Source organism: Myxine glutinosa, chromosome 2 (genome assembly GCF_964187855.1).
Source record: "Myxine glutinosa chromosome 2, kmMyxGlut1.1, whole genome shotgun sequence".
Lineage (NCBI taxonomy): Eukaryota > Metazoa > Chordata > Myxini > Myxiniformes > Myxinidae > Myxine > Myxine glutinosa.
The window spans coordinates 110,391,226-110,408,999 of NC_136262.1; the positions used below are offsets into that span (position 1 = coordinate 110,391,226).

General features: G+C 43.2%; 1 protein-coding gene across 7 annotated transcripts in view; it reads left to right on the forward strand.

Moving 5' to 3' along the window:
• The window catches only part of LOC137421434 (cytoplasmic dynein 1 light intermediate chain 1), a 35,497-nt gene extending 34,472 nt beyond the window's left edge, over positions 1-1,025 (forward strand). For 4 of the 7 annotated variants that reach the window (XM_068107490.2, XM_068107491.2, XM_068107492.2 and 1 more), the window contains exon 13: positions 157-1,025. In XM_068107490.2, the coding sequence (XP_067963591.1) occupies positions 157-278 (122 nt within the window). In that variant the 3' untranslated portion in view covers positions 279-1,025. The remainder of the gene's footprint in view (positions 1-156) is intronic. The other 3 variants (XM_078771407.1, XM_078771408.1, XM_078771409.1) reach the window with 1 other exon arrangement.
• The last annotated feature ends 16,749 nt before the right edge of the window (positions 1,026-17,774 follow it).

Genomic DNA, 17,774 nt, shown 5'->3' on the forward strand with positions numbered 1-17,774 from the left:
CCATATTTTGACACCAAATAATCTGGCCATCGTTAGTCTGGCTTTCTTTTGTTTAGTTCCTGTTCTGTATAACACATTTGCCATGCATGCTGCATTTTGGTGAGAAACCATTCTTTGTTGTGTTTGTTCTCGCGTTTTTTTTCTTACCGTTTGCAGGCTCAAAGTCATCGCTCACTGACTTCCAAGCAGAACTGGATCGCATGGCACGGAGAGCAGATGGCACCTGTGTATCCCCAGAGGTGCTGGCAGCACCAACTGTGGATAGTGAGCCCTCTTAAAAAAAAAAAAAAAATCATTCAAACTTTCCTTGGCTTTTCTGCCTTTTTCTTTTGCCCCCCAGTTGGCCCACTTTGCCTCATAAGTCCATGCATTTTGTAATGCTGCTCCCAAACTTATGTTTGCATCCAAGGCTGCGCGCATCTCGAGAGCAAGGCTTCTCTGAGAAGAAATGGGCATGAAGGCAAGCTCCGCACTACAAGGCGAAAGCTTCTGGTGTAGTCCTGTTTGTTCAGGAACGTTACAGCCACTTGGGAGTTTTTATTTTAAAATTGCCTTTTTATTTGTGTTGTTTTTATTTTGCATACATTCATCTGTGTATATAGGAATGCCCATGTTTTATTTAAGATTAGATGATTGAGGCAAAGCCATGTCACCGTCTCCCAACCATGGATGCTGTCTGGGTCTGAGTTATGCTGTGGGTGAATGGAGAATACAAACTGGAAAAGAATGAGTGTGGATGGGGATATTAAAAAAGAGGCTTTTGGGAGTAAAATAAAGTATCCATTACAAAGATACACCTTGAATGAGTGCTGAGTTTTGTATAAAAAAAAATTACACCTATCAATATTTCATCTGCTTTGAATTAACCTTCTAATTTGTCGTAGAAAATGGCAGTTCTGTTTATTTCTCCCAAATACCCCTTCATCCTATTTCATAAATCAAAAGTTTTAAACGTGGCTGCGTGCTCTACAAATTTTGGTGTATTCCCAATATCACTTAGGAATAAACAACTTTTTCCTCCCTTATTTTAATTATCAGAATGATTTGATGGATTGCACATGTACCCCTCCGCACAATGGGCACGGAGGTTGTCTGTCCTGATATGTGCGTCTGTGGGTGCACACGTTTTTTGTTTTTTTTTACTCTTCTTTTATTGCAGTTTTATGTATGCGGCACCACCAAGTCATTGTTGCTGTAGTGTGTACACCAACAGGTTGCATTTATACATCTTTTTTTTTTTTTTTTTTTTTTTTTTTTTTTTGTATACTGAATCGAGGCTCGTGAAAGAGCTAACATTTATTTCACAAACAAATCAACCAGACAAACAAAATATACAAAAAGAGGGAGATATATACCATGAAATATCAAAGGATATAAATGGATGAAACTTGCATTCAGTATGTGATGGCTTATAAGTCAACTTGAGTATGTACATGTCTGTTGCTTAGTTGAGGCACATTGTCGTCGCTCGTTGGTGCGAGCAGTATAATTGCAGTAAGTGGTTGCAGTAGCATTCTTTTTTTTTTTTTTTTTTTTTTTTTTTTTTTTTTTGGAGCAGAGGGAGTTAATATTACGGAATAATTGCTTACAGCAGGATACAAAAGGTCGAGTCCACTTAAATCAGTACCACGATTTCAAACAGCCATCTTTCGTAATATTGAACATTTTTATTAGAGGACCAAGCCATTCTGGCTGATATCCTATTGATTTTGTTCATATTATTACTATTGGCTCACCTGGAACATAGTTAAGGTTAGCTTTTGGGATGTCGTGGAGTCAATTGTTAACACTTAAAACTTCTCCGGAACTGCTGATGTGATTGTCACCAAAGTTGACTAAAATTATCTTTGGTTTGATAGATCTGAAGTATGTTCATGGCATCCTTCCCCTCCCCCACTTACAACTAGGTCATCGTATGGTTTAACGGTCCCAAAAGTACTTGAATTTTGATCTAGTTTGGCTGGCATTTTGGATTGCAGGAAAACCTTTAACGTTCTTCTTCTCTCAAATTCCATAACGATTATTGCGAAGCTATAAACTTGTGATCAGCTACCCAAGGAAAATATAGTTAACCATGACATCTTCAGTCAAGTAGTATGGCAGCCATATCGGATCCTAAGAAAAACTTTTAAAATGTTATTCTTTGAAACCGCTTAACCAATCGGTGCAAAACTTAAAATATATGATTGACTACCTACAGGAACGTTTGATTAAAATGAGCTATTCCAAAAAAACAATATGGCCACCGGTGATGTGATTAAGAAAATGGGGCAGGTCTTGAAAAATATGACACCTTGGAATTGCACTTCCTTATCAAATAGGTCAAATTTTAAGGAAGTGACATCATCATACCGGTGGATAATATCAAAAATTAAGGTGGCACATAGACAGCAGGGAGTTGCACTACTGTTAACATTGTCAATACTACCCGATTTAAAACGTGTATTCTAAATCCAGTTCTTATTTTTACACTGATCCAACCATCACTCCACTTTTTGGCAGCAGCCAAGTGTGTTACAGGACCATTGGTCCTCAATTTCTACTTCCGCCTCCGTTTTGCACTTGTATTAGCTTTTTAATTCATTTTTCTCTGCCACTGCTTGTCAGATTGATGTGAAACTTTCAAAATAGGAGTGAATACCCACTGGCGATTTTTTTTTTTGTGTTACATCCTCAGTTATGTGCTATGGCAGCCATATTGGATTGAAGGAAAAGCTTTGGACATCTCTGTACGCGCTCAACGAATAAAATGTAAACTTTACACATGACAGGTACTCGCCATGGGGATAAAACTTTAACGGTGATATCATCTGTGAAGTGGTATGCCATTCATAGTTGGTTAAATTGAAATCCTTATCCGCTCAACACAAAATAAATTGATCACATGGTCTGGCAGACCTTTTTCTTTTTTCTTTTTTCTTTTTTTGGAATTTTTTTTTTTTTAACCTCCCGGATGGCTTACTAGATTGATTATGACACTTCATACATATGATATACTAGCTATAGGAAATACAGTTTGAAAATGAAAGTGTCATCGTTTGGCACCCTTGTTGGATTTAAGTTAAAACAATTAAAATTCTTCTTCCCTTAAATCGCTGAACCAATGGAGGCAAAACTAAGCATGTCCTGCACTATCCTTGGGGATATGCCTGATGTTGGCTTAACGGCTAGGTGCTGGCTTGGGATTCTCGGGTCCCGAGTTCAAATCCCGGTCGGTCGTTTAATTAACCCCAGGTGTGGTTGACTGAGCATGTCATCCTTCCGAGGTTTTTTTTTTTTTTTTTTTTTTTTTTTTTTTTTTTTTTTTTTTTTGTTGTATACAATATCGAGGCTCGTGAAAGAGCGAACATTAATCACACAGAAAGACAAACCGACACATAAAACATATAACATAGGGAGCGGTAGACAAGATGGGGAGAGAGGGGGAAGGACACAAACACAACATTTGAGAGCAGGGACCGAGAGACATGGAGACATCGAGAGATCTGAGAGAGGGCGAGGGCTTTGGGGGGGGGGGCGTGGGAAGGGGGCAGTGGGAGAGGTATAAAACATATGGACACTGCCAGGACTTCCAGGAAAGAAGTTGGAATTTCAAACAAGGTGGATCTGGGGTGAATTAGCGGGGGTAGAAAAGATCAAGGTTTTGGATGGGGGAAGATAAGAGATGGTGGTGAACAGCTGTTTTAAAGACCTGGAGGGAGGAGTGGGATTGAAGGGAGTGAGGGAGTTTGTTCCAGAGGCGGGAGAAAAGAGGAATGAAAGAGTGAAGGTGAGCGGAGAGCCGAGATTTCGGCAGTTTAACCATCAGAGGGTTGCTGGCAGATCTTGTGCGACCTGTAGGACCACTTTTGGTGAAATGAGTACCAGCTTACTGGGATGAATGAGCTATTCGAGTGTCCTGCGTAGGAGACGCCCCAACCAGGATTGTGCCCAATAGTCAAGAAGCTTCTTCGGCAGCCATATGCATGTGATGATGCAGGAGTGGTCATCATCATCATCAACATCCTTGGGGATAAAAGTTTGTTCAGCCAAATGTAATCACTCGTGGTTTGGCAGCCATATTGGATTGAACGAAAACCTTAAAACAATTCCTTCTCTTGAACCGTTTAATTAATGCAAAACGTTATGTATCCATATGATCAACTAATCTGGAATATAGGTTGATAATTTAAACATTATTCATGTGGTCTTGCAGCCATATTGGACAGAAAAATAAACCTTATATAATCAATGCAAAACTTTTGAATTTGTGATCGATTACCCATTCTGAATTCGGTTTTATAAAGATGAAATCATAGGTCACGTTGTATGGCAACCATATTAGATAGAAATATAAACCTTTTCCGATCAATTTGAAACTTTAAATATGTTATTGCCTACCCAATGACGTCATGGGTCACGTGTCTGATAAAAGTGGTGCAGCTTGGGCCCCAGCATAACTGCTCACTGTTATAAAATTATTATTGACTGAAAAATTTTCTTAAAATAAATGGGTACATTTGAGAGAGCTGAAATTTATGTGAGCATTCTGATTGTTCTGGAGTGCATTACAAAAGTGTTGGAGGGAAAAAATAGATTCAAGCATAATCCATAAAGTAATTTAATCATTGCCAAACAGAGTTGAGGCAGTTCTCAATCCAAGGGGGAGATGGGGGGTTGTTGGGTATATGTAAAGACCTTTTTTTTCCATTTTATAATGAGTGTTAGAATATCCTTGAGTTCATGTAAATCCCTTATTTTGGTTTTGTATTGCAACATTTTTGTTTGTATTCACATCAAATTTAATAAATTTGCAACTGGATTCAGACTTTTGTACCCCACTGTAATTTAAGCTGAAGAGCATGTCTTGTGCTTATTTCAGTCCCAACTGCCCATCTGCTAACATCCTGAGTTCACCTATTTCTACTTGATATCCTGTAGTGTGGTGGTCTGGACAGCAGCTCCTACACGACAAAAAAGTTCACATACCCAGGTTGCTCGCAAATAAATATGTAGGTAGTGGAGATGGTCGCCGACTCTCGGCCTGCTAGCTACACCTGTCCTTCACTGCCTCCTTGAGGTCATTGATTTGCATCTCTGTTGCTGACTTCATTCGTCCAGCCATCTTGATGTAGGTCGCCCTCTTCTTCTACGACCAATCTGGTCATCAGCGATTTCTTGAGGTGGGTTTGGGACTTTGGAATGTCACCAAAGTAGACCAGCTTCTGGTGGAGGATTACACGTTCAAGTGGAACAGGATGGTCGTGGGTCTGGAAGATGGAATAGTTTGATCTCCTTGCAATGCAGGGAATCTGAAACATCCTATCCAACACCATTTCAATAACCTGCATGCTCAACTTGCCTCTTTTTGTGGTGATCCATGTTTTAGCAGCATAGGTCATGACGGGGAAGATGAGTGGGTGAACAAGTCATATCTGTGTTCCAACTGAAATATTAGTCATTCCATACCTTCGGAAAGGTAGCCATCTGTCATTCTTCCAAGTGCTGGGCTTCTCTTGATCTCTGCAGACCAGTCTCCAGTCGAAGTGAAATTCGACCCAAGAAAAATTAATTCTTACTCGATGCCCTCTCCGACAACATGGAACTGTTGTAAATTTGCTGTAGCCATAATCTTTGTTTTCTGGATCTTGAGGAATAGTCCTGCTTTCTCACTTTCTGGCTGTGACCCTCTGCTGTGACATCCCACATCCTTCAAACAGGAAGGCAGCAGCCTCTTCCCTCTTCGACCTTAAAAAAAAATAAAATCACAAGCTGGTCCAACACTTGAATATGCCTTTCAATCCTGACAAATCTTACTATCTCTCTCTCAACAGACCATTTAGCAAACACCCCCATCTACTTTCTTAACAATCCCCTTGAGGAAGGTCAGCCATTCAAACTCCTGGGTCTCACTGTCTTTCTTGGGCAAACCACATTTCAAAGTTGACCTCTAAAGCCAGCCGCCGATTGGGCATCCTCCATTGTACAAAATCCTTCCTTGGCACACCTGAACTCCCATCAACCGACGAGGCATATCCATAGCTTGATGGAGTACTGCTCTCCCCTTTGGGCTGGCTCCCCTGGCTACATATATTGCTCGGCTTGACGCAGTGGAAACCAAGGCCTTCAAGATTATTGGATTCTCCCACAATGAAGCTGAGTCTATCACTTCAGCATTTCCGACAGGTTAGTGATCACTCTTTTTCTGCCACCTTTCTGGTCTTGCACCCTCTCTGTTTCCCATTTTTCTTGCAGTGCTTTGTTTCCCATGCCCCCAGTTTCTGCAGGGCTCACATGGTCCACCATCAACCCCCTTATGGTGAACCTACCTAAATCCAGGATCACTGCTCACCTCCACTCATTTGTTCCTATTTTTTCTGCCTGTACAATCAACTTCCACATTCTCTTCAATCTCATTCCTCCCTCCAAGTCTTCAAGACAGCTTTTCACCACCATCTCAGGCCATTCCTAGTCCTAAACCATGCTGAGCTAGTCTGTACCCTTGTTAACCACACCCAAAACCCTCCTTTCAATTTTCTAGTTTTCCCTCCTTGGAATTTCTTTCTGTGTCCATCTTGTCCACTACATGTATGTTTTGCGTCCTGTTTTTGTCTGTTACGTCCTGCCTGTTCAGTGTACAACCTTTTCCATACTCTTCTTCGACTATGTATACAAAGAAAAAAAGCCTTGCTGTGGCCAATGAAGTGAACGTACACGTCTCCGTTTCTCTCCACAGTTCCATGAGCCATCCGATGTTGGCAATATGGATCCCTTTTGCCTCGGTGCTTCCTGAATCTAGCTTGTTCTTCAAAGTTGTTCATTCATAAATTGTTGGTCGTCTTGAATTATCTTTAGCAGCAAGCACTTTGCGGGAGTGTGAAATCGATGCAATGGGTCAGTTATTACCCTGCGCTCGCGAAGCGAAAAGCGGGGTTAAGCATTCATATACGTATGTACGTGTCTGCATTTAAAAAAATCATTTTCTCGGCAACCGTTGGTCCGATTGACATCAAATTTTCACCATAGGACCACCTCTTCCTGTAGAATATTTTAATAATTATTATAATGTCATAGGTCACGTGGTACAGGCGCCATCTTGGAAAAACTTCGCACCTCTGAAATATCTCTGAAACCACTCCATTGAAAAAATTGAGACCTGGCTCAGTCAACTACTCCCCATGAGGAATAAGATGTGTTAATGATGTCATCGGTGCCTTCGTTATGACGTCATAATTCGACAAATACAACACTTATCCATCTGATCATTATTTTAAAATTTTCAGCAACTGTTGGTTTGATGGACACGAAATTTTCACCATCGGAACACCTCCTTTAGAATATTTTAATGATAATCATGACGTCATCGGTCATGTGGTCCAGCCGCCATCTTGTAAAAACCGAAAAATGGTGCACCTTTATATCTCCAAAACTGCTGCATGGAAAAAATTGAAACGGCTCATTGTAAAGAACTCCATATGGGGAATAAGTGTTAACGATGATGTCATTGGTGCCACAATTATGACGTCATAATTCAACAGGGACAATGCTTCGTCTGATCAGTTTGAAATGTATTGAGTGTGATCTATGCAACAATTATATTAGAGAATATAAATTTATGATGTCATCGCTCACGTGGTCTGGCAGCCATATTGGATCAAAGGGAAAAAAAAATGTTCAAAAACAGAAGAGTTGGCTCGCAACAAGTTGACTGCGCAGGGTAAGTATTCTATAAATACCATCTAGTTTTTATGGCATTTGGCATCCCCTTATGGGCAGTGGAATGAAAAAAGACCAATCGGCCACACTACTATTTCCCAGATTTGTTGGCAAATTTTGGTCAACATGTCAATGCCTTCCTTTCTCTGGGTGATTTCCACAGTTCGATAGGGATTTTGTCACTTCCAGGTGGCTTGCTGTTGGCATTATTTCCGAGAGCTTTCTTAACTTTTCTTTTCAGGATATCAGGTTTGGGGTGAGGTCTTCACTGTACTGTAAAAATGGGCATGCCATCGTTTTTTTTACCTGCAACATGTCGCAAGTGTGCAAGAGCTTTGTGTTGCTGTTGTTTGGGTTTTTGTTGGGGTCAATTTTTGAAATGTGCACCCATTGGTTGGACAGCTGCTGGACCACACCCACATCTTTTGCTGGACTCCACCCACCATAACACTGAAACGAAATGATATGGCCGCCATCTTAGTTTTTTGGTGGGTCTAACACATTAGGCCTGTAGGCCTCTGCTAATTATACACTTGTGCGAGTTGCTTCAGATTTCCATTGGCTTTGTTTGAGCTGAGTGTTATTCACGATGAGGGACCCAGAAAAATCGAATCATATGTGGAATAGTAAGGTTTATAATCAAGCCCGTCAGAACACATGGTATGTCAGAATAAACGGTAATCAAGCATTACGTTATGCAAATTACTGGAAAAAATAGTGTTACGTAATATTTGAACGGCTTCATATTGGGGTTCAGGAATCTATCACCGTGTGACGAATTAGCTCGTTCTGATATAACTGTGGGGAGGGTGACATGGATAAGAGGTGTCGAGTTAATCTTTTTATTTGCGCTTTAAATGTGTTTCCCAATCGGACCGTTACGGGGGTTTTTTTGTTGGTTTTTTTGTATACAACATCGAGGCTCGTATACGACATCAAACACAAAAAACATAAACGGATACATAAAACAATAAAGGGAGGGGAAGACAATATGGGGAGAGAGAGGGGGAAGCACACAAGCACAACAGTAGAGAACAGGCACATTGAGAGATCTGTTCAAAGGGAGAGGACTGGGGGGAGGGAAGGGGTACACGGTACAAAACAAATTGACACTACAAGGAATTTCAGGAATGAAGTCTGAGATTGAAAGATGTGGATTTGGAGTGTATTAATGGGGATAGAAAAGATCAAGGTTTTGGATGGGGGAAGATAAGAGATGGTGGTGAACAGCTGTTTTAAAGACCTGGAGGGAGGAGTGGTATTGAAGGGAGTGAGGGAGTTTGTTCCAGTGGTGGGATAAAAGAGAAGGTGAGCAGAGAGCCTTGAATTTGGCAGTTTCACCAGAAGACAAACTGACAGAGACAAACTGACTCGTGTAACATTGATCACAAACTGACACACAAAACATAAAGCATATGATAAAGGGAGCGGGAGAACAAGATGGAGAGCAGGGACATGGGGAGACCTGTGGAAGGGAGAGGTTACATACGAGTTTGCCTGTTGTTATCTCTGGTTATTAGTGCAAAAACGAGTTTCGGCCACATATGAGTTTGCCTGTCCTAGGAGACGCCATGTGCCAGGTAGCACCACAGTGCGGTCACTTTTGTCTTATAAAGCATATCAGTATATTCTTTCCATCTATTTTCGCTTCTTCCTCCTCGGTTCAGCTTTCGCCATTTGCGTCCTTTACCACTCCAATCGTGAGTACGAACTTTCCGGAACATTTTAAAAGGTCTTTCATGTTGCTTTTCCTTCTTTTTTCCCCTGTTTTCTAGCTCTTTGCAGATGGAATGTGCTTCCTTGTCTTTTCTTGCTTGGCACTAGATTTCTGTGGTTAATTTCTTGCAGCATCTCTTGGGTGATGTAAAGTGTCGTCCTCCGAGTTTCCGACCTTTTTCGGCGATCTTGATGGCTGTGTCAGACAGGCATGGTGATCTGCCTTTTTTGTTTGGGAATGTACTTCTGCTCATTTAAATAAATTGTTGTTTTATTAACTTGCCAGATGCCCTCCGGGTCTCTTTCACCCAGATTGAGAACTTCAAATCTGTTCTTGACTTCGATGTTAAATTGTTCAGGAATGTTTTGGATGTTGCATCTTATTGTTACATTCCCTTTCTTTAGATTCTTCAGTTTGACGTTGAGTCTTACAACCAGGAGTTCTTTATCAGATGCACAATTTGCTCCAAAATGTGTTGGTGGCCATGACTTGGCACTTCACCATCACTTCTCAATCGGAACGTAATCAATTTGGTTCCTGTGCAAGTTGCTAAGAGTTGTCCAGGTGTACAACCTGCATTTGGTTGCTTGAATAGCATGTTAGTTATGTATAGTTCGTTTCCAGCACAGACATCTAGAAGCTTTTGACCAGCATAATTCTGGTCTCCTAAGGGGAGATGGTAATGTGCATAAAAATAAATAATGACTCACAAAAGCAATACACCATCCTGTACAGTTGGACCCCGCCATTCGCGGGTTCTGCGTATTCGTGGTTTTTTTTTTTGTTGGTTTGTTTTTTATATACAAGATCGAGGCTTGTGTAAGAAACAAACTGACTCGTGTAACATTGATCACAAAAAGACAAACTGACACACAAAACATAAAGCATATGATAAAGGGAGCGGGAGAACAAGATGGAGAGCAGGGACATGGGGAGACCTGTGGAAGGGAGAGGTTACATACGAGTTTGCTTGTTGTTATCTCTGGTTATTAGTGCAAAAACGAGTTTCGGCCACATATGAGTTTGCCTGTCCTAGGAGACGCCATGTGCCAGTTATCACTCGTTCTAAATGTAAAAACACGTTTTGATAACACACGAGTTTGCCCTTCCTGCGATACGCCATGTGCCCGTTTTCACTGGATCTAAGTGTAAAGACGAGTTTCATCCACATTCGACTTTGCCCATCCTGAGACAAGCCATGTGCCAGTTATCAATCGTTCTTTCATGCAGAAGTAATGGTTCCCCACAGTGGTGAGCGGCATTGGTTCAGTTATGTCGACTGCAACCCTCTTATTGGGCACACTGACTTGATAGCACTGTATTTGAGCTCTTCCCACTCACCTGGGTCCTTTCTTAGTACAGCAGGTGTTGCAGGAGCGATACCACTCTTCTACGTCCCGCCACATACCGACCCAATAGAAAAGTTGCTGGGAAGATCGAGAGTCTTCTTAGCACAAAGGTGAGGTGCATCACTTGATATGGATCAGGTTGAGCTTCGCTCACCATGCTGCACGCGTTTGTCTTTGCATTAGTTCAGTTCATTGTGAATTAGACGCTCTAATATGACGGAGGATATCATGAGACAGAAAATTCGCGCTGTACACTTGTATTCTGGATCTGGAAATCCGGCTGAAGTTCACAGACAACTTGTCAAATAATGTGGCGCCGACGCAATTGACAGAAGAACCATCGGCAGAATAAACAAGCAGTTTGATGAAACCGGCAGCATTCTTCCAAAACAGTCACCAGGTAGGCCTTGTACTGTTTGAACTGAGGAAAGCAGAGCGGTCCTTCAACAACAACTTGACAGTACCACACCATTATCAACTCGTTTATCAAACGTCACCAACATAAGGCGATCATCGATTCGAGGAATACTAAAAGACCTTAATGCGAAACCATACAAACCCAGATTAATTCACCAACGATCTGAGGATGATTTTGACAGGTGTGTTGAGGCATGTGAGACATTACTTGGGTTAATGGATATGGACAATGATTTGCAGAGCAACATCTTGTGGTCAGATCACTGTCGTAGCAAAGGGGGGGGGGGGGGGGCAAAGGGGCGGTCACCCCGAGCGGCACTTTTGGGAAGCAGCAAATTTGTTATTTTGCATCTATCATTATCGACACTTCGTACCATTTTGCCGCAGCGCATGAAAGCACAAGCGAAGGGAGGAGTTAAACTGTGCAAATGGCCCCGCCCTTCATTTGCTGATCAATGGTTGCGGCCAACGATATTCCCGAGAGAGGGGGCGGGCAAAAGGAGCGCGTGGCATGCCGGGAAACTAAGCGGACGAGGCGTTCGCACTCATTGTAGTTCCCCGTTCACGCCTCATTAGTGTTCGCGGCTCATTTGTACAGGTGAGAAAGGTATAAGAACAAAAAAGCAGAATTTATCCGACGATTTTTAAAGGTTGAAAATTAATTTCCTTTATTTTCCTACCGGATAAAACACAATCATCTATTTATTACGTAAACAAAAATGGTAGAATTCCCCTTTTGAAGGCCATGGGGGTGGCGAGCTGATGCAACATGGCCCTTCACAGAGGGGAGAAGCCACAAGACCTCAGGGTCTTGCTGCTGATCGCCATCTTAGCAAAATCTTGAGAAGTCGTACTTGTAAAAGTACCCTTCCCCCCCAGTGTCACAGTGTCCGGATTCTCTTGTGATCAATATGTTGTCATCATCGTGGAGCTCTCCTTCTCTCTGCTTCCCTCTTTGCAAGGTTAGTAGGATGAGGTTGCTCTTTTTAGCTCACCTGGAAAGAAGTTCAGGGGAGCTTGTCAGTCCATCCGTCCGTCAGTCGGTCCGTCAGTCAGTCCATCCGTCCGTCAGTTAGTCCATAAGTCCATCAGTCAGTCCATCCGTCAGTCGTTCAGTCCGTCAGTCAGTCAGTCACTTGAAACTATTTCTCTGAAACCGCTGATGGGATTGCGACCAAATTTGGCACAAATGATACTTGTTGTGTTGTGACTAAAGTTTGTTCACGGCATTAATGGAATCGGGGTCTAGGGGGGTTTACCGGGGTCAAAGTGCATCCAGGCTTGACCCCCCACCCACCCCCCCACCCCCCCCAAATAGATATTTGCTTTCTTCTCTGAAACAACACACTATTTCAATTAAACTTCACTACAACCTTCACCACCCATGCTGTACCAAAGTTTGTTCACGGCATTAAAAATAATCTACCCTTTTGGGGATCTACGTGGGGGGGGGGGGGGGGTTGCTCCCCGAAATCGGTATTGGTTTTCTTCTCAGAAACTACACAAGCAATTCTGATGAAACTTCACCACAACCTTCATCACCCATGATGTACCAATGTTTGTTCAAGGCATTGAAAAAATTGGGCTCTGAGGAGGTACACGAGGTGGGAGGGGGTGGCGGGGGGGGGGGGGGGGGTTCTTGTATACTGAATCGAGGCTCGTGAAAGAGCTAACATTTATTTCACAAACAAATCAACCAGACAAACAAAATATATAAAAAGAGGGTGCGGAAGACAAGATGGGGAGAGAAGGGGAAGCACACAAACACAACATTTGAGAGCAGGGAGATGTGTGGGAGGGAGAGGGCATGGGGGGAGGAGGCGTGGGAAGGGGGGGGGGGGTGGGAGAAGTATAAAACACAAGGACACCAAGGACTTCCAGGACAGAAGTTGGTATTTCAATAAAGTGGATTTGGGGTGAAATTAGCGGGGGTAGAAAAGATCAAGGTTTTGGATGGGGGAAGATAAGAGATGGTGGTGAACAGCTGTTTTAAAGACCCGGAGCGTGGAGTGGGATTGAAGAGAGTGAGGGAGTTTGTTCCAGAGGCGGGAGAAAAGAGGAGTGAAGGTGAGCAGTGAGTCTTGATTTTGGCAGTTTAACCATAAGAGGGTTGCAGGCAGATCTTGTTCGACCTGTAGGAATATTTGGGGGACAGAGCCCAGAGAGAGCTGGGGGGTCAAGGCCAGAGAGGAGTCGGTAGAAGACGGAAAGACCACCAACCTGCCTGCGGTGAGTGAGTGAAAGGCCCTTGGAGTTAGCTTCATCGTGGGAGATTCCAATGATTCTGAACGCTTTGGTTTCAACAGCGTGAAGACGAGGTAGGTGTGAGGCAGGAGCACCAGCCCAGAGGGGAGAGCAGTATTCCATTGAGCTGTGAATGAAAGCCTTGAATGTGGTGAGGAGCTCAGGTGTGCCAAGGAAGGACTTCGCACGACGGAGGATGCCCAGTCGGCGACTGGCTTTGGAGGCAAGATTTGAAATGTGGTTTTCCCAGGAAAGATCATGGCAGATCGTGAGACCCAAAAGCTTGAGTGACAGAACTTATTGGAGAGGATTATTCAGAAAGTGGATGGGAGGGTTGTCCAGTCGGTCTTTTCGGAGAGACATCGTAAGAGTGTGAGATTTGTCAGGATTGAAAGACATGTTCCACTTGTTTGCCCAGTCTGTGATGTTGTCCAGGTCTGCAGAGAGTGAGGAGGCTGCAGACTGCCGATCTGAGGGATGAGGAATGGAGCGACAGAGAGTAGAGTCATCAGCAAAGAGATAGAGAGGATTTTCAAGAGAGTCAGAGAGATCATTGATGAAGACCAGAAAAAGCACAGGGCCCAGAACACTGCCTTGGGGAACTCCAGCCTGAACAGGAAGAAGAGATGAGAGAAACCCATTCAGGGCCACACGTTGACTATGACTAGAGAGGAAGTCCGCCAGCCATGCATGGAGATTTCCATGGATACCAAAGGAGGAGAGTTTGGTGAGCAGAGCGGGGTGCCAGACCGTATCAAAGGTATGTGATATGTCAAGGGAGACAGCTCTCTTTTCCTGTTTGGCATTGAGGACCTCCATCCATTGTTGAGAAAGCAGAAGCAGCATGTCCAGAGTAGAGTGACCAGGTCTGAAACCAAATTGATGATCAGAGATCAAGCCATTGGAGAAGAGGAAAGATTTCATATCTGAAGCAATGATGGATTCCATGACTTTGCTGATAATTGGGAGAAGGCTGATTGGTCTGCAGTTGCTAGGATATGTTTTTGCACCTTTTTTGTGCAAAGCGGTGATGTTGGCTGATTTCCAAGCAGATGGCAGATGACCTTGAGCAAAAGAGAGGGTGAAGAGAACAGAGAGAGGGAGTGAAAGAGCGGGACCCACGCACAGCACGGGTTGCCCCCCAAAATAGGTATTTTTTTGTTTGTTTGTTTAAAAGTCTTATGATTATGTTAGTATGATTCGACATGCTGCCCTGTCTTCTAAAAACCATTGAAATTGGTTTAAAATACCCTTAGTCAGTGCAGTATACCGTTTATTCTACCAGGTGAGCGCCAGGGGTATTGCCCCGATGTTTTTCTTCTCTTATTGCGAGGACGTGGAAGTGACATTGTATTTATGCTTTTGGAATACCTCTGTCATCTTATTGAACAAGTTGGGCCAATTTTTATACAATTTATCAAAGATTCATTTTTTAAACATTATTTCCATAATTTTTTGAAAACAAAACAAAACAAAGGCAGAAAACAAAACTTTAACTGTTTACTTGCAAATGTACTGTACCTAATTTGATTTGTAATAAAGTTATTTAATTGGGCTTTGTGTTTAATTCAGCGTGTGAGTTGCGAGGGGGCGGAAATTTGACATCTCGCCCGGAGCGTCATTTTTCCTCGATACAACACTAGGTCAGATGAATCAAAGTTTACTTTATCTGGTTCTGTGAATCGTCATAACAGCGTGATATGGGCAGTGGACAACCCACAATTTACTGTTGAGCACAATGTCCAGTATCAAGCTTGTGTGTCCGTCTGGGCAGGCATTTATTCGGGAGGAATTGTTGGACCAATATTTTTTGAGAAAAAGTGAATGCTGCAAATTACCTTCTCATCTTGGAGCAGCATATATTTCCACTGAATGATGGCCAAATGTGGTTCATGCATGATGGTGCGCCTGCTCATTATACTGCCAGTGTACGCCAGGCCCTTGATTTGAACTTTACAGACAAATGGATTGGCCGTCGTGGTCCGGTTGAATGGCCACCATAGTGTTGTGATTTAACACCCTGTGATTTCTTCCTTTGGGGTTTCCTCCAACATAAAGTGTATGCGAGGAATCCTACGACCCCGAGAGACTTGAAACAATTCATCCGTAATGAGACTGCTGCCTTAGCGACTGAAACTTGCAGAACTGTGTGTCAGAGTGTTTCGTCACGGCTACAGCTGTGCATAGACGATGAAGGAAAGCAATTTGAACTGATCTGTTTCATGTATATTAGACTGATTAGACAGTTTAACGAGTAATCATGTTTTGTTTTGCACCAAAGAACAATAATAAACGTAGCTGTTTGTTGCAGGTATCGTTCTTCAAAATGTGCCCAGGGTTTCTGGACCACTGTTTATATGGATGTATATGTAAATGTATATGTTACAGGACGATGGGTCATCAAATAATAGGCCTAAATTGGGATCCCACACACCAGACTTCAGAAACGAACAAGGGATGAATTAACGAAAAGAACACGTCGTGTATTCGTGAGTGTGGTGCGTCTTAACTCGTCTGTAGTCTTGCGTCCGTTGACGTCCCATGCGGCCCCCTCCGTCCGCCTCCGAGCACCACAAGGCCTCGCTCCAAGCACCACACGTCCAACGCAGGCTTGCGAGCTCCACACACGGTCGATCTCCAAAATGAGGCACAAACTCAGAACGAAGAAATTGCAGGAGGAAAGAACGCAAGTGCGACTGCACGCTATCAGCCAAGTCCAAGTGAGCTCTCTCAAGAGTTGGACGTGCCAGAGAGACAAAGGGACATGCAAGCGAGAGAGGGACGTGCCAGAGTCAGAGCCGGATGTGCAACTCTAGAGAACTCTCAAGAGAAGAGAACCAGGGGTCGAGCAAGAGGGAAAATGTCGTTTGGCCCACCCCTAAATAACCTTGCCGCAGTGACGTCAGCCTTGGCGCGCCACCCAATCAATGCCCTCCACTGCCCCGTTGGCTCTTTTGATCTAAGCATGGTGACGCCGCACACTTCAACAACAAAGAGCAAACCAAACGAAATGCCTGAGGTTCAAATAAGACAGGTTCCTCCAAGATTCTCTCTAACGATGTTCTAATCATTTGCATCTGAGCTGGTGCACCTGATTATAATTTTAGGTATTTGAAGTAGTGATAAATGTAGGGGTGTACTTACTTTTTCCACATGCGAAATTTGCATTTATGTTTATTTAAATTATACAATGGACTACAAAATGTAAATGTTTCATGATATTTGTTATATTATATCACCTTTATCTATCAATATTGTTGAAATGAAGATCAAATAGCTGTATGTTGAAATATGTTGAAAAAGTCAAAACTTTGCATGGGGTGTACTTACTTTTTCACATGACTGTATATGTATATATGTATGTATGTATGTATATATATATATATATATATATATATATATATATATATATATATATATATATATATATATATATATATTGTTACGGACCGCGGATAAGATGTTGTGTTTGCCGAGCGGATGGCACCGCGGCCGAACAGTTACCCCGACTAACCCGATTCCCGAACGTTGGCCGGATCGCGCCACAGATATTCAATATGGAAAAGACAAAAGCGACACGGATGTGAAGAAGAAGAAGAAGACAAAAAGGTTGGCAATACTACTAAATTTATTCCTATTATATACACGCTCAAAGTAACCAAGGAAGAAGGAAAGATAAGAAAATAATTTACAGAAGATATTAGACACAGTGCAACGCTAGCTTATACAAACTTAATTAACCCAGGGACAAGACACAGAGAACAAACTCACGTATACAAAAGGATGGAAAGGCAGGAGGTGGATGGCTGGAGGGAGAGGAAGGTCTAACGGACACTGCAGCACGATCGGCGCGTTTGGCAGCCGCCGTTCCTTCGCGGCCCCGCTCAAAACTGCCGTCAAGGCCCCAAGTTGCTGTGTTGCTGCTGTGGCTGCCGCTGTTGCTGCTGAAGCTGCCGCTGTTTGGACGTCGCGTGCTCTTTTTAGGACTCGTCTCTCTCGTCTTGTCCAAGCTCATCGGGTCAACAACAACGCACGTCTCCCTGTCCAACAACCCTTTCTCTCTTGGTCCAACAACTCCTCTCAACAACGCAACAAATCAACAACTCCTCGGCTCTTGCACGCGCGCTTTTTATAGCGCGTCCGGCGATCAAGCCATCGGCCTTCAGGACCCGCCCCCCGGTGAGCTCGCTTCGGCCCTGGTTGGTGGGCACAGGCCCTCTGACTCCACCCTTGATGACGATGGGCGGGCACGCCCTTCTTCCCCGAGCTGAGCACATGCTTAATGGCGGCTTTGGGGCGAAATCAGCAACCCACCGCTGTAACAAACCTGGCAAACTGCCCAGTGCAGTTTG